The sequence below is a fragment of the Xiphophorus hellerii genome, chromosome 1 (assembly GCF_003331165.1).
Source record: "Xiphophorus hellerii strain 12219 chromosome 1, Xiphophorus_hellerii-4.1, whole genome shotgun sequence".
NCBI classification, from domain to species: Eukaryota; Metazoa; Chordata; class Actinopteri; order Cyprinodontiformes; family Poeciliidae; genus Xiphophorus; species Xiphophorus hellerii.
The window spans coordinates 31,379,041-31,396,556 of NC_045672.1; the positions used below are offsets into that span (position 1 = coordinate 31,379,041).

At 41.3% G+C, this 17,516-nt stretch overlaps 1 protein-coding gene across 4 annotated transcripts in view; it reads right to left on the reverse strand.

Moving 5' to 3' along the window:
- LOC116722218 (neural cell adhesion molecule L1.1-like) overlaps positions 1–17,516 on the reverse strand; it is a 41,876-nt gene that overhangs the window by 9,901 nt on the left and 14,459 nt on the right. For 3 of the 4 annotated variants that reach the window (XM_032566435.1, XM_032566420.1, XM_032566429.1), the window contains exons 2-17: positions 14,442–14,743; positions 13,111–13,125; positions 11,631–11,733; positions 10,157–10,335; positions 9,505–9,627; positions 8,757–8,927; positions 8,072–8,186; positions 6,693–6,877; positions 6,067–6,198; positions 4,375–4,518; positions 4,181–4,292; positions 2,958–3,118; positions 2,653–2,806; positions 1,138–1,274; positions 756–857; positions 102–308 (exon numbers count right to left, since the gene is read on the reverse strand). In XM_032566435.1, coding sequence (XP_032422326.1) covers positions 102–308; positions 756–857; positions 1,138–1,274; positions 2,653–2,806; positions 2,958–3,118; positions 4,181–4,292; positions 4,375–4,518; positions 6,067–6,198; positions 6,693–6,877; positions 8,072–8,186; positions 8,757–8,927; positions 9,505–9,627; positions 10,157–10,335; positions 11,631–11,733; positions 13,111–13,125; positions 14,442–14,562 — 2,161 coding nt within the window. In that variant the 5' untranslated portion in view covers positions 14,563–14,743. The remainder of the gene's footprint in view (positions 1–101; positions 309–755; positions 858–1,137; positions 1,275–2,652; positions 2,807–2,957; positions 3,119–4,180; positions 4,293–4,374; positions 4,519–6,066; positions 6,199–6,692; positions 6,878–8,071; positions 8,187–8,756; positions 8,928–9,504; positions 9,628–10,156; positions 10,336–11,630; positions 11,734–13,110; positions 13,126–14,441; positions 14,744–17,516) is intronic. The other variant, XM_032566444.1, reaches the window with a different exon arrangement.

A 17,516-nucleotide genomic window follows, 5' to 3' on the forward strand; every position in this document is an offset into this window, starting at 1 on the left:
AGGGAAGAAAATCCCACTGTGTACAGATACTTCATAGTAAAATTACTCAAGTAGAAGTAAACAGTACAGTGTAGTAAAAATACTCCTCGTTCAGGTTTCACCTGCAGGCGGAGTGCTGCGCGGCTCGGTTGGCTCGCTGGCTTTGCTTTGGCCCAGTTCGTTCACGGCGGTGACCCTGAAGCGGTAGCGGCAGAAAGGCTGCAGGCTGAGCTGGAAGTGGCTGAAATCTCCAGGAACCGTCGTCCATTTCCTCCACGCCGCGGCGCCGCTGTCCGTCTGCGGCTTCTCCTCGGCTTCAACGATGAACTCTAAAGGCAGAAACTCGGGCCGTAAGCGATAACGCCTTAACGCACGATTAATCTGAAAATATTAACCTATTAATCTTACATAACACAGATTAATCTAAATACCATTTTGACAAACAACAATGAAAGATGGAAGTTTTCCTCGACATTTTAAACTTTCTTGTGTTGCGTCACTAGCCAGTGTGTGAACATCCACGTGCACCAGATCAAAATTTCACTCAAATTATGCCGGTGTTGCACCACATTCTGTGACCACAGGAGGCGCTGTTGCATTTTAACACGATGCTACGCCAAAAACATAGGAAGGAAAATAAAGAAAAAGCCGAACTGTGTTTGAGTTTCCGGTTTGAACTCGTTCATGCGGACGATAATCCAGTGAGATGAAGCTCAGGTGACTTTTATTTAGAAATCCAAACCAAACAGATGCGTCTGAGTTTTTCTCCTCTCTACCTGTTATTGGGCTGTTGTGTGAAGATCCTGGGATCCAGCTGAGGGTGGTGCTGTAGTCCTCAATGGGGGACAGCGATACCGAGCCGGGGGGGTCCGGTGGAGCTGCGGGCCCAGAAAGTGGCTCCAGTTAGAAGTTCACATGAATCCCATCTTCACCATGAATCTAATCTTAGCTCAGAGCTTTTAGCAATTTATTTTAGCTCATATTTTTTAATGCAGAGGAATTTTAAAAGTTTTGGTGAGTTCACTGCTGAGTTGCAACACAACTAGTTGTAGGAAGTTGCATACTGGATATTCAACCAATGTTTTACTTTTCAGCAGAAATCATCGGCGTCATTTTTATTGGTAAAGCCAATAAACTAAAATAAAGCGACTTCCATACCTAACACAGTGATGGAGCCGGCGGCCGTCACCTGGCCCACTGGGTCAGTTCTGATCTCACAGGAAAACTTTCCTGTGTCGTCTTGTTGGGCTTTTTTCACCTGTAAGGTGTGGTTCTTGTGGAGACTGTACCTGGATCTAGAGAAAAAACAAGCAGAAAAGTGATGCAAATATCAAACAACTGGACAATAGATCAATAATAATATACATCGCAACAGACAGGATCAATATCAATAGATAGTATGTCTGACAGACTATTAAATATATAGACATATTGCAACATGACGTCACACACAAAAGATCCCGCCCCGAACTCCCTGAGGACAAACAGCTGCTGGCTAACAATGACTAGCATCGGTTTTAGCTGTCAAATTATCAACTTAAAGACATAAATATTAAATGCATCCGTAATATATAAAAGAAAAAGGGACGCAGCGCTTTGCTACTAATCGTCAACACTACAACTGGGTAACAAGTTCAGGAAAAAAAATAGTGAGGGAGAGGGAAGTAGTTCAGTTATGCTAGCTTGACTATGACAACCGTGACATGTAGATGGGATGTGGAATCTGTTACAATAAAAAAAGGCAACATAACACCAACTAACTTAACACCAACTAACTTGACTAATCAACTATGGCTGCGTTAGCTTAGCTAATAGCAGCGGAGGCTAATCTACACTTATTAATAATCGCAAACATTAGTAAAAACAAACATCAAGCATAAAAACATAAAGCTGTGACACATTGAATGTTCTGTTCTTTGTGTGGGAAATGTTTGAGTGTCTTTTGAATCCTGATACACTAGTGGACCTGTTGCTATGGCAACAAGTCTGAGTAGCACAGCTGAGACAGAGCGAGAAAAAGAGGAGTACGAGTTGTTTTGGGTTATTCTTTAATGGTTTTCTGTTATTTTTCCCTTTGCTGTGCCATACTGCACTAAATCAAAAACACCTAAAGAACAGTCTTTAGTTTGTGCTTATGCGCAAAATTTCCAGATATAAAAATAACATCTAATGAGTCTGAATGGACAGAACCATTCACTGAATCCCAATGCAGAACAGCACAGCGTTCTGGGAAATGTAGGCAGAGGAAAGACTTCAGCCGCTAAACCTCTCACAGCTAGCTAAACGAGGCGAGTGGCTTCAACTAACTCGCTCGCTCTTTGGTTGCCTAGCAACAACCCGCTGAGTATCTTCCACAACAGTAGCTTAATGTTTTGTCTCATAACTGCTTAAAAATAAAGAATGGCTTGGAGAGAAAACAAGATAAAACAGGATGGATCATTCCACCAGTTGGTCAGTATTTCAGTCGATATCAATAATTACCAATATTGACTGATACGAAGTGCTGATACGTTTCTCAGTCATATTGCTCAGCCTTACAAACAACCAAAGCCTGATAAATATGACTGGATGAAATAGTGTTAGAATAATCCAGATTCTGGACGGTCTCCCCCTCAGCAGAACCAGTCTGTTGCCAGTGTGTTTTCATGCATGTTCGGGTTTGTGGGCGTTTACTTGTTAGGCATTGGGAAGTTCAGGTGCTGTCCGTCTTTTTTCCACTGGACGTTGGCACGCAGCCGAGGATCTTTGTAGAAGTGACAGTCCAGGTAAGCAGTTTGTCCCCGGTGGATGTGAACGTCCCGCGGACCTTTAAGAATCACAGTTTGATCTGGAAGAGAGAGGAACCATCACATTTTATTTTGGACATCTATCAAATCACCTTTACTCACGAGGGAGTTTTATATTCATAAGAGCATAAAAGTAAATAAATATGACATAAACAGCGATTAAAAGGAGAAGAAAGCTGAAATCTCCCTCACTGAAGACTTCCAGGTTAGCGGTGATGGAGATGTCCGTGTTGTCAACAGAGCAGGTGTAGGCGCTGCTGTCCTCATGGGTGACGTTGACCAGTTCAACCGTCCCATTGGTGAATAAGGAAACGCGATTATCCAACAGCAGAGGAACGGAGTCCTCACGCAGCCTGAACACAGAGAATCAGTCGCTGCTTTAGCATTAGCCTGACTAAAGTTATAACTAACTTTAGCGCTTTAGCATTAGCCTGACTAAAGTTATAACTAACTTTAGCGCTTTAGCATTAGCCTCACTAAAGTTATAACTAACTTTAGCGCTTTAGCATTAGCCTCACTAAAGTTATAACTAACTGTAACGCTTTAGCATTAGCCTGACTAAAGTTATAACTAACTGTAGCGCTTTAGCATTAGCCTGACTAAAGTTATAACTAACTGTAGCGCTTTAGCATTAGCCTCACTAAAGTTATAACTAACTGTAGCGCTTTAGCGTTAGCATAACAAATGATTATGACTTGTTTATGATATTTTTATGTTTTCATGATGTTTGAAAACATAAAGCACTTTGAACTGCCTCGTTGCTGAAATGTGCGGTACAAATAAACTTGACTGATATGATTAGAGCATTAGCATTAGTGCAGCTAGCTTTAAAGTTAGCGGTTCCCACCACAGCTGAAAGCCATTTGTTTAGAGTCGCCTTAGACTAATAACTAGAAAGTAGATGAATTCTTGTCTGGATTACAACTTTTCTCCCACTGTAATGTTTTTTAAAATCATTATTTCTGTTTATTTTATCACTTTGATCTTCCCTCTTAGCTAAAGTGTGCTGTACAAATAACTTTGACTTGACTTAAGTAGTATATATTTATACTATATCTGGCACTCATGAACTAATACCCACAAATATGAATCCCAGAAACTAATCTGACTAAATTTATTGTGGTATTTTTCTTTTCACATGGGTTTGTGCTGCAAAAGTCATCAAAGTTGCTTCATTTTATTTGCTTATTAGTACATCTTTTTATCTTGTAACCAGGTTGCTATGTATTGCAAATTTTTTGCCCAGGTCCCTCTTGAAAATGAGATCTAGATCTCAACGGGGTTTACCTGATTAAATAAAGGAATAATGAAATGAAACATTATCAGTATGTGGAATCACTTTGGTGTACAGAACTTTAAATTCTCACCTTGATTTGAGTTTTTTTGTTCTAGATTAAATTCTCTGTGCTTCTCACCATGTAATCTGAGGTCGGGGAGCCCCAAACGACTCACAGTCCATGCTGACTTGTTCACCTTCAAACACTTTGTACACAATCCCATCAGAAGACAGGATCTGAGGCGGGAGCTCTGCAGGACAGAACCAGACTCATCCACACATTCTGGAGCATGACAGTGATTTTACACACAGCAGAGTGTGACGCGTTCCCACCGACGACAAACAGGTTGATGTTCTGCAGCATGGAGCCGTGAACGTTGGCGGCTTCACACTGATAGATGGCCGTGTCAGAAACGACCACGTCCCTCAGGATCAGCGCGCTGCCAGTCACGCTGCGGCGAGGATCCTCGTCCACCGCTGCCCAGGGATTTACGCCGAGAAGAAAGATGGCGGAGGAGGAGAGAGAAGAAGAAAAACCGGCACAATAAGAAGGCAACTCTTCCTGCTGCTGCCTCGCTGCATCAGCGATTATTATTTGTAATCAGAGTTCTGTGAAGGACTGCCACATAAACTGTCCCAGAGGTTATCGCGATAAACAATAATATTGTTGCTTTGAGACCATTTTAAGGCAACATAATGGTAAATGTATGATAATAATACAAAAACACATTTTCAAAGATCAATAAGCTTTAAATTCTAACCAACATCAACGCTGGACCTGAAAGACATTTTAAATATCCAAAATAAATAAATAAAACAAACAACAAATAAAATTCATTCTGAAGACTCTGAAAACAAAATTATTCTAAATAACTAAAAAACTCCAGACTGAAAACTTTCATCCTCCAGTTTTTGGTAGAAAAAACAATAAATCACGCAGATGAAAATTATTCAGTTTTTTATTTTATTTTATTTATTTATCAGGTGATTAACTGATTTATTGCTTATTGGGACAAGTTTCTTCCTATCTTCTTTATTGATATTTTTTCCCATTTTCTGTTTAGTGACTGAATTATTACCACCATTTTGAGCCATTTGTTGCTAAATTCCCCGTTTTAAACTTCTTCTGTCCTCCATTACTGGTCTGAGTTTACTGTGGCAGAGAAACCTTTAGTGCATTTCAGTTGTTTTTATCTTGTACGTTAATTTAATTACTTATCTGTTTGTTTTTAGATGCTGCTGCTTTAAATCGTTAATTCGGTCTGAACTGTGTTCCTCTGATCTGCGCTCCACGTTTCTGTCTTTATCTTATTGTGTTTGTGTCTTTCAGTTGCTTCTGCTCTCAGACTGTTTCCCTTCATGGACAATAAAATGTTTATCATGTTATTTTTCATTCTGGTCTTCTTTTAAAACAGTTTTCTGTATTTTTGAAGCTTCTTTCTTTTCTTTATTTCTGTTATTTCATAATTTTTTTCTTGGATTCTTTGCTGATGTCACACATTGTTTATTTTCACCCCATCTTTAATTAATTTTCTTAGATCAAAATGTCTTAATCTTTCCTCTTTACTTAATCTCTGTGTTTTACCCAAACTTCCTACTTTTTTCATCCTCTTGTCCTTTCGTTTATATCTTTTTTGTTTTTCTCCTTTCGTGTCTTCAGTTTTATATTTTTCTCCGGTGGAAAGTGTCTTTCTCTGGACGTTTATCTAAAACGTTTCTGTCTGGGTAAGGCTGATCTTATTTTGCTCTTCGGGACAGAAGTCAGACTGAGCGGTGCCAGATCGTCTCTAATGTTCGTCTCAACCTTTAAATTACAGGATAATGCAATCAAAGAGAAACTGAGTGAAAGGAAATGTTTCTGGTCACTTGTTCCTTCAGAATAATTTCTGTATGACTTTGTAAGTCTTCTCTACAAAAGAAAATACATTTTAGCTAATTCTGATCAGTTAAATTAGTATTTTTGGTTGTTTTTATGATAAATATTCGGTTTAAAGTAGTAAAAGGACAGGGTGAATTGTGACCCACCTGTGAGCGGCTCGCCGTTGATTCTCCAGGTGATGGCGGGTTCGGGATTCCCCTTGGCCAGGCAGTCCAGCCTCACGGTTTCCCCCGGCGCGTACGTCAGGTCTGGGAACTCCTTCACCCAGTAGGGAGCCGCTGGACAGACACACAGACTTTACCGTCATAAAACATTCAAAATAAGTGAAATTTCATTTAAAGCTTTAATAATTATAAAATAAATTAACAAGTAGGGATCAAGAACCGTTTCTCAGTAGTTCATTTACTTATCGGCTTCCGTAACGTGAGACGAATTTGCGTGAAGATGTAACATATATATAAATATCTCATATGTTTTACGTTGTTATAACATAAGAAAGAAGAACAAACTTAAATCTGAAGGTGCGACTCGCTCAGAGAACAAAGCATAGAACTAGATTAAATAGATCGACCTTTATGGATCGGATCGGTTTCTCCTTTAACTCTTCTATTCAAACCATATTTGTTTCATCTTCTGATCGTCCTGGCGTCTTTTTTCACCTTTGACCTTCTGACTGGAGCATGCAGAGCCAGAGAGCGTTGAACTGTGTGACTCCGTGTTGAACCTGTTGGTTTGTCTTTGTGTTGCTGAAATGTTTTCGTTTCTTTTTCACCTTTCACAGTGACGGTGAAGGAATGTGTAGCATTCCCGTGGACGTTGTGCGCCCTGCACCGGTACTCGCCGTCGTCGTCCTCGGTGATGCTGTCGAAGTAAAGCCAGCGGTCGAAGCTGTCCAGCGAGGCACTCGTGGTCTTCAGGTCGCCGTCCGTCTTCTGCCACTCCACCCAGGGAGTCGGCCTGCAGACACGCAGAGCAGGAAGAAACAAAACGGCCTGATGAGGTCAACCCGAATGACGGGAATCAGATGTGAATAAATGCAGATAATCACAGGAATGAAGCAGACTGTTGAGTCATGTGGGGTCATGTGGGGTCATGTGAGGTCATGTGAGGTCATGTGAGGTCATGTGGGGTACCCCAGGACTCAATCTTAGGACCCCTCTTATTTAATATCTACACTAGCTCAGGTTAAACAGGAAATACGATTAGCTACCATAGCTACGGGGATGATACACATCTCTACATCACAAAGTCACCAGGTGACTCTGAACCGTCCAATCACTGAACAGATAAACGGATGTACCAAAACTTTCTCCTGCTGAACAGAAACAAAACTGAAGTTATTATCTATGGACCTAAAGAGGAACGATCTAGAGTTATAGATCTAGAGTCAACACACAGCTTCAGTTATTACAGCTGGAAACTAGAGATCAGGCTGACCTCTGACCTGAACCTTCAGGGCCATATAAAGTCGGTTCCAAAGTCGACCTTCTATCACCTGAGAAAATCTCCAGGACTGAAGTCTCAGATCAGAGAAACTTTAGTTTCTCTTTAGTGGCTTTGATTCCTGCAGCAGGTCTGACTGACAAACCAACGGTCCAGAACGCTGCTGCTGGAGTTCTGACTAGAACCAGGAGGACAGAGACACCACCCGGTTCTACACCACCCGGTTCTACACCACCCGGTTCTACAGTCATTCACTGAGAGAAAAGATGTTAAACTACTGCTGGTAGTTTATAAATCGCTGAACGGCTTCAGTCCCTTGTCCTTCACACTGGCATCAAATTGTGAAACTTCCTCACCAACATGCAGTCCAGCTCTACAGAGCTCTGCTAACGAGCTAACTGTGCTGAACCAGAGAGAAATCTACGAGTTGCAGGACACGGCCATCACTTTACCCTGCTGTGTGGCATCAGAACTGGAGGTAGAGAGATAAAGAAAGTTTCTGCGTCCTTTACCCAAAATTCAACACTCTTGCATCAAAAGACTGAATTCCCTCCTCATGCAATCAGGTTTGCCAGTCTTGCTAATGACCGAGTTATGTGATTCAGGCATGTTGATAAAGAGACGCACCAAAGAGATGCTGAACTTTCAGTCATACTTTATAAATACTGAACACACACACACTTCAGCAAAGCATTCTGGGATTCTTACAGGCCTTTGGGGATACATTCGAGGGTGACACTTTGACCCCTGAGGGCCTGCACTGCGGTGTGGGAGCCATGGGGTTGGAGTAAATCTGGTTTTCTTCCACGAACGATTTCGTTACCTGGGAAAGAAAAACAAGAATCCATAAGGTGATAGTCCGGTAGACCCGGTTCTATTGGACCCAAAACTTCACCATCTGCTCCACCTCCAGCTGCTGTGGTTCTGAGTCAAACCAACCTGTTCCCCTCCTGGCCTGTGGGGGCGCTGCACCAAGAACCACTGAAGGAAATGACACAAAAATCTCTGAAGACACTGAGAGCAACTTCCTTCTTCACCAGATGGAAACAAGATGGAGGCGTCAGATTTTAGTGTTGGAGGATTTCTCTTTAGTCTTTGGCTGAAGACCAGGAGCCATTTCTGCTGCTAGGCTAGCACATTTGTTTTGTTTTGTTTGCATTTACCCAGAATGCCCTGCGCTGTAGTCCACTTCCTGCTTGTGGAGCGAACTGTCCGGTCCGCTTGGCGTTTACACATGCATTCAAAGTTCACTTTAATCAAACTGAGACCGAGGTGTACAGGCGGACCAGAGTTAGATTCTTTGGCTGCAGTGTGAACGTAGCCATAGATGTGCCAGGCAAGTGAACATATGGTGTGTGAGTGTGTGTGGGGGTGTGTGTGTGTGAGCTCTTACTTGATTGGACGGTGAGCCTAGCCACAGTCACTGGGATAATAGTCCTGGCTGCAGTGTACTGGGCGTAGCAGTTGTAGTCGCTTCTGCTGTCGGTCTTAATGAGGTTGGCGAAGTACAAGTTTCCGTCCAGGCCGATCATCACTCTCTCATTCTGGGGAATGTGACGCATCTCTGTGGAAAAACAGAGAAATTTAAACTTCATTTTGTAAGATCTGCGGTGAAACCACTCCAACCAGTCACTAAATACAAACACAAATTTAAAAAGAAAAAAAATCCTGAGACATCTCTGACTGGACGATTCCACTTTGGACTTCAGAACCGTAAATTATTCTGGCATTCGCTCCCTCTTTGTTTAGATCTGCAGTCAGTCAGTCACAGCGCCACCTACTGCCCAAACTGTGAAAAGGCTGAGATTTACATCCTGTCTCAAAATTCCTGGATAGACGTAGTTACGTTTGGATCATCAGTGAAACAAATGAGCCAAAACCAGAATAACTTGAGGTTCTCAGATAAAAAAGTGGAATCGTCCAATCAGCAACGTCTCTGGTTTCCAGTGAGACCAACCACTTCCCTTTGCTAATGTTGCGTTTATTCATTTGTAGTTGTGTTTGGTGAATTGTTGAAGTGGTTTTTACTTCATCGTAAATGAAATAAATACCTTTCCTTCACGCAAACCATCCAGATTTTCACCTAAACCCGGTTTATCAAAAGAGCTGTGAGAAAGCCGTGAACAGAAGGAAATACTGACTGGTTCCCATCCAGTAGATGTACGGAGGCGTCGACCTCTTCGGAGGGTTACAGGTCAGGATCAGGCTCTCTGATTCATACGCCGACTTATCCACTTCGTTTTCTTTTGCTACAACCGGATGAGCTGAAACACAAAACACCAGAAAAAATCTCTCACATGTAACGATAATGACATAATCATCCAGATCAATAAACTTTAAATTCTAATGAACATTTAATACTGGAGCTGGAAAACATTTTAAAATAAATAAACAAAACAACAAATAAAATGAATTATGGAGTCTCTGTAAATTATCCTTCATAAAAAGGTTTAATTGAGACAAAAACACCAGACTGAAGAATTTTATCATCCAGGTTTTGGTAGAAAGAGAAACACAATAAATCATGCAGATGGAAATTATTGATCTTGTTTTAATTGATCATGCGGCTAATTGATTTATTGCTTATTGCGCCACAGAGAGTTAAACATGGACCTCCCACCACTAAAACTGCAACCTCATGCCTGAGCGATAAATCTGTTCCTAGGAAACGGTTGCCAGAGCAACAGGAGACGTTTCCCATTGAACAGAGCCCGACAGCGTAGCCGGGTCAGGTGGTCGGTCCAGATCAACCAGAACCAGAACGGTTTTCCTGATCTCTGCTGTGAGACTCACGCTCCACTATGACCTCTACGGTCTGTGTCATGGCGGTGCCCAGGTCGTTGGAGGCGAAGCATTGGTAGACGCCAGCGTAAGACTCCAGCTCCATCGTTTCTTCATCTTCTGAGGCGTTAATCTTTCCAGAACCCCTCTTCTCTGTGCCGAACTGGACCCCGTCCTTCACCCAGCGGATCCTACAGGCAGAGGAGAGAGAAAGTCAAAAGTAACACAGAGTACAGGATGGGAAACGGTTACCGTGGCGACGGGAGTACTCGAGATGACCCGACTCATTCAGTGGCGTTTGTGTCAGATCAGTTATCAAAACTTAAAAAACAGTTTGCAGTCTGGCTGATACGGCTGGAAGCATAATCCAATCGATCGATTATTGAAATAATCATTAACTAATCGATAATTGGAGTATCATCAGAGCAGCAATTGAGCCAAAACTTTACAAATAATATAAACAGTTTGAATTTAAGATTTAAAAATAAATTTTAGTCCGTAAATCTGTTTTACCCAGAATTCCTCTGGTTTCAGCTTCAGCTGACTCCACATCTGTAAAAAATATCTTATTAAGCTCCTTTTACTATCAATTATTAATCAGATCATATAAAAAATAATCCTCAGATCGGCCCTTTACTGCGCTGATGTCAAGCAGAAACAGCTGAACTTTTCACATCCTTAAAGCTCTTATTGCATTTTAGGCAATAAAATGTTTATTTTCTTATTCAAAAAATGAATAAATTATTTGTTTGCATATTGAAATGTATTTCTAATATTGTATAAAAAAGGCTAAATTGGTTAAATGAAAATTCTGCAGAGGGCCAATTTTCATCCGAATAGTAATCAATTACTAAAATAATGGATTATGGTTTACTCTCCGTTAGCTTTTTAAATCTATTTTGACTTCTGAGATTTTTCCTGCAGTTGTTCTAAAAGTATTTTTTATTTTTTGAGAAACCATCCGCTGCTGTGCCGCTGGTAACAGTTTGTCGTGTCGCTGAGACCAGAAACAGTTTTTCTGATTTCCAGTTGATGTGCAGCTGAGTTGGTTTAACGCGTTTCCACCGTCTGAGTTTCGCCTTCAGAGAAACTTTAAAAGCAAATTAAATATCTGCTGACTTCGATGAAAATAGTTCATCAAATTTCACTTTTTATTTCTGAGAAAAGCTTTCCAGGTAGAACAGTTTTTATGATAAATGTTTGGTAAAATAATCGAGAATCTCGTCCTGGAGCGTCGGCCACGCCGCCGCTTGAGTCGCCTGCAACTTTTCCAGATGTCGTTTATTTTTAGCGTTTTCTTATGACATTAAGTCCTGAAGAAAACCAAATGAGAGGAAGTGTTGTCAGACAAGACGGCGTGAGATGGAAAATGTTTACCTCTGATTTTGTTAAGCGTATATTTGTTTCCATGGCGACCTGAATGTCAGAGGGAGGAAATGAACAGCAAACAGGACGTGAGCGTTTGTGGGAGAGGCGGCGCACTCACAGCGGGGTCGGGCTGCCGGTGGCGTTGCAGGTCAGAACGACGTCTTCTCGGGAAAACGCCGTCACCGATCTGGGAACCACCGTCAGTTTGGGAGGCGTTTGCACTGAGAACACAAGGAAAGCACAAATCACAGAGGAACATCCCAAAACCAGAGCAAATATCAACGCTGCTGGTTCCCAGCATCCGACTCAACTGGTTTTAAAAAGCTTAAATGGCTCAAACTTATTTAAATATCTTCAACGAGATCAAATAATCAAAAGTCATTAAACACTCCACGATCCAGACTCTGGGTTTTTATACTGATAAAAAGTTTAGACGATTTTAAGGTTCTTCTAAAGACCATTTTTATTTTTAAATTTTATATTTATTGACCTTTTTTTTGCAAAGCTGACATGACAGAGACAATAACATACAATATCAGCCAGAGTACAAAATAAACCGTAAACAATAAATTAAATCTGACAGCAGCCTAAACAGACAAAAAAATAAGTAAACAAAAATTTAAATAATTTAAATAGATAGAAAAATTAACTAACTAATAATGCAGGGAGACTAAGAAGGCATTTAAGTATTTGTAATTTTATTTATGTTTGTTTTCGTTTTATTATAAGTGGTGTAATTACTGATGTCTGTACAGCATCTAGTGCAGTTTTAACTGTTTTCAATCTGATTTATAAATAAATTTGATATTGATCATCCATCCCAGATCAGAACGTTGAATTATTCAGATTTTAACTTAAAAATCCTTGTTTACGCAAATCCTGGAGATATAACAAAATTAATGAAAAGTTAACACAACTTACTACTGTAACTAATAAATCTGTTTCCAGATTTATTTGACTTAAAGAGTAAAAGTTAGTAACACAACTAAACCGGCTGAAATGTTTTACAGTGTGCTAAACTGGAAACTCTTTAAGAAACAGTTTGTGTTTTATGAAACCTTTAACATGATTAATTTATCTTAAATTTCAGTTATCCTCCTGATTCCTGAGAGCAGCATTAATCCAGGTAAATCCAGGTGAGACCCGACATTCCCAAGAACTCAGAAACATTTCCAGATTAAAGTCCTTTAATGTGGGATTAAATCTGTTTCTCTTGGTCTTGGCTTTAGCCGGAAAACTAATCTGTCTCATCATTTTTGCATGAGAAGACTTTATGAATGGAACATTGTGCTTCAGACGTCTCCACACAGAAACTGCAGTGTGAGCTGTCTGCTTGCAGGAAGGAGCTTCAGACATGAACGTCTTCTCACAACATGTCTTACTGTAACGCTGGGTTTGAATTAAACTCAACTGTTACAGTCAAACTTCCAGTTTTTCATTCATTCAATGGAAATTCATTTGCAGACACCAACCAAAAATTATGAAAATTATATCGTCTGCCTAAATGAAAGTTATAATGTAAAGCTTTATATCCATGACATTTAGAAATAACAGATTTTTTATTCCTGTCAGCGGTAAAAACAATAAAAACCACTTACAGAGCTGTAAATTATCTGTTTGTCCACACGGAGGCATAGAAGAAGAAAGAGAGGAAACAGACATGTTTAATACGGTTCCGATTTTGACCTGCAGCGTTAACCTTTGACCTTTTCAGCCATAAAAACAAACACCAGTCTGACAGCAGTTGGAACTGGAATCATCTGAGCTTCAACCTGATCTGCTGCCAACCCATAATGTGTGTTAGAGTCAGATCAACATCAACTGCTGAAATTTCCTGTTTATTACGTACAAACTGCAAACTGAGTGATAAACTCAGAAAAACAACAAGTGCTGCAAAAATGGGAGCAATGAAAGTTTTCACTGCAACTTTAGCGTTTTCTGCAGTTTGTCTCGTTGCAGCTGAACTTTATGTTGTGAAGTGGAAGGAAACGTTTTCACAAACAGAATCTGGAAATAAGACTCACTCTGTTGCTACTAAATACAATCCAAAGCAACCAAAGGTGACAGTAGATGCCCCCAGTTTGTAAAATTTGATTAAATTCCTGTAGCTGATTAAATCCTAAACAGACAGAAATAAATCGGGATGTTTTCACCTCTCATAGTCCAGTAGACTCGGTTCGATTTGGGACCAAAGTTGCAACATTCGTAACGTTTTCAAACCAACCAAACTCTTTGAGCAACCTTTGAGCAAGTGGACCAGAGACCGCTGCAAAACTACAGCGCAGGGCATTCTGGGTAAATGCAACCAAAACAAACGTGTTAGCCTAGTGCTAGCAGCAGAAATGGCTCCTGGTCTTTAGCCAAAAACTAAAGAGAAATTCTCCAACCGCTAAAATCTGATGCCTCCATTTAGTTTCCATTTGGAAGAAGGAAGTTGCGCTCAGTGTCTTCAGAGGTTTCTGTGTCGTTTCCTTCAGTGGTTCTGGGTGCAGCGCCCCCACAGGCCAGGAGGGGAACAGGTTGCTCAAAGGGTTTGGTTGGTTTGACTCAGAGAGAAAAAGAACCACAGCAGCTGGAGGTGGAACAAATGTTGAAGTTTTCATCCCCAATCAAACCGATTGGCCAAGTCAAAGTCAAATTAAACCTAAATTGAGCTGAATATAAGTACACAACATTTGAAATTCTAACTTTTAAATGTATGTATTTTTCCTTTCCACCACACAATTCTGCTCTGCTTTGTGTTTGTCTATTGCATAAAAAGTGGCTGGGCGGGGCGGGTGTGGCGTGCCTTTATGGGGGAAATGTTTGGATTTGGGGGTAAAGAAGGACCAACTGAAGGTCGGGGTTCCTATAACCCGGGTAAAGGACACACTGTTTGGAGGAAACAGCTTTCTGTTTCCAGAGATGTTTGCGGCGGTGCGGTACTCACAATGCTCCGGGATGATGATGGCTCCCTGAGCAAACAGGAAGTACAGAGGGAGGAGGAGGAAGGGGAGAACAGGGGGACAACGCCCCCTACAGCCCATCCACAGACGCTGCGGCGCGCACATCTCTTAATGTCCCATCAAAGGTGACAGAAAACACCCACACACTCATCAACATGGGACAACACACACCCTCCCAGTTTAGGCACACACTCCCCAGGGAGACGCGCTTAATTCAGTCTGCGCCGGTTTGCTTTGGTGACTGAAGCTGCTTCCCGCTTTCCACAATCCCTCCGTCTGCAGCCAACTGAGGAGGAGGAGGACGAGAAAGAGGAGGAGGAGGAAGGGGGTTGACCGAGAGAACAAAGGAGGATGAGAGGGGAAGAGGCCAGGACACATGGGACAGGAAACACAGACAAAAAGGAAACATCATTAATTTCATCTAACAAGACAAACAAGACATTCAAATTAACAATCATAGCTCATGAAAAATTAACGTAGAACAACAAATCTGAATATTTAAAGAGACTTTTATCTTCAAATCATGGATGGAAACATTACGGCTGAAGAGGACTGGGGGGGTTTTGTGTTAAAAAGATAAAGCAGTTAAGTCATCAAGATAACGTCCAGCTCAGATCAGAGCAGCAGAAACATCTTCACCACTAATTAGCTTACAATGACGGATGGACGGAGGGATGGAAGGATGGAGAGATGGAGGGACGGAGGATGGAAGGATGGAGAGGTGGAGGGATGGAAGATAGAGAGGTGGAGGGATGGAGGATGGAGGGATGGAGGGACGGAGGATGGAGGGATGGAGAGGTGGAGAGGTTCTGTCTGCTTTGTTCTGGCCGCTGACCCGTGTCAGGAGGTGATAAGAAACATGAATTTCTTCCTTTTATTTAAACTACATCACCACCAAATCTGCTTATTTCTAATTCTTGTCTTTTATTTCGGGAATTTCTCTTTGCACCTTATGAATTATTCAAAATGTTGGTTTAATAAAACCTGCCTGATATCTTACTGTCCAGTTTTACACTCAACTCTGTGTGAGAGCTACGGAAGCCCATTTCTACCATAAAAGAAAAAATAAAAACCCAACAAAAAGTCATAATTTACGTGTTAATTACAAGAATAAATTTTGACTTTCAATCTCAGTTACAACATACAAAGTCACGTTTCTCTAAGGAAGCTTGCCGCAGTTTCTCAAAATGATCATTTAGAAACTCATTATTGTGACTTTTACAGCAGAAATTACGGCTTCCTCCTAATTCTTTCTTCTATGGCAGAATTGGACTTCCATAGAGAGCTGACCTCTAACCTTTTAAACAGTTTTGGGACCAAGAACAGCAACTTCTGTCTTTCTGTGATCAACTGGAGGAGACTCTGACCCAATAACCAGCGTATTTTAGCGACCCGGTCACTGGTTCCTGTAAGGAGCGGGATCATGCAGTGACTCAGAAATATGATGCAGTGTTTCATCAGATGGTTGCAGTCAGAGATGCTTTAATAATCAGAGGGAGAAAATGAAACATGGATTGAAAGTGGACCAAGTAGGAAGCTCTGAGGAAACCCACAAGTTGCTCGCTAAACGTTTCCTGTAAATTCCAGGAAAATTAAAGTTGTATCATTTATCACCAACAACTAAAGAGACAAAGGAAAAACATGAAGTCTAGTTATGAGTTTTAAATTCATAACTGCAAGAATAACTGGCAAACTTCTGAGAATAAAAGTCATAATTACAACTTTCAAAGTCGTTATGAGATTCAAAGTTATGAGATTTTTTTTTAAACTTTATACAAAAAGTACCAGTTTGTATAAACGTTTAGAAAAAAGGAGCTCAGTCATTTTTACGGAGGCCATCTTGCTTTAGATTAGGACATTTAGTGAAAAATTGGCCGCCTTCCCCAGATTTATTGAGATGTGATGTCACAGGAAGTGAACCGCAGCTTTCAGGTTCAGAGTGTTTCTGCCTTAGTTTTACACCAGGAGGTCCTGAAATATGAAGATGAAAGGTCAGAGGTCGTTATTGGACGTGTCGTATCGTATCAGTCTGTAAGTGCTCTTTGGCTCAGGACTTCTGAGACACACATGGTGTTGGAGGCGGTGGCAGCTGGCCTGTGGACCCCCGGGGGCTAATTGTTATGCAACCTGTGCCCAGCACACATCACTCTCTCCAACACACATCCATCTTCACGACGACTGTAATTTATGCCCAGCCCAGTCCATTAGAGGATACTTCATATTTTCTGAAGGGGTTGCATTAGGAGGTTGTAGCAGCTGCTAACTGTGGAGAAACCTTGATGGTTGGATAGTTAGCCCACTTAGAGCTAACTGGGCTAACTAAGCAGCAGATCACTGTGATGCTTAAACAGCTCCAGTTTTTACTCCATCGAGTGTTTCTGACCCGTTCCATTGGATCCGAGAGGCTTTAGACGGCGGAGCAGATGGGTCCAATCAGCCGCTACTCCCAGCGGAGGGCGGAGGACGAGGGCACGAAAGGAGGCGGGGGCAATCTAATCAGGGACCAGGGGGCAGAACGGGGTGCAGGTGCAACCCAGCAAGAAATTAACTCACTGATAGATTCCCTTCTGCAGGAATAAAAATCGGTAAAGGTGGACGGAGAGACGAGGAGAAGGTGAGAAGGAAGAACGATGAGGGTAATTATCAGACATACGAGACAAAAAATAAAGAGGTTTCCCTACCTTCCCCCCGTTCGACTGTCCATGTGGCCTAAATTCAACTGATTTCATTATTCATGAGTCACACACACACACCTACACACACACGCCCACACACACCCCTACACACACGCAGATATAAGTGGTTGGTTATTTCCTGGTGAGTCCTGATGACGAGGAACCAAAACTGACTGAATGAGAAGCGATTCGTAGCCAGAAGTTTTAATTTGGTTTAATCAATCAAGTTTATTTCACATTTCAGCAACACGGTCGTTCAAAGTGCTTCACATCTTAAAAAGACAAAATAAAAAGTAATAAAAACATCATATTGTCACCAGTTTGAAAACAAACATTACAGTCTATCGAGTGACATCATCAATATGATGGTCGATGTTCCAGATA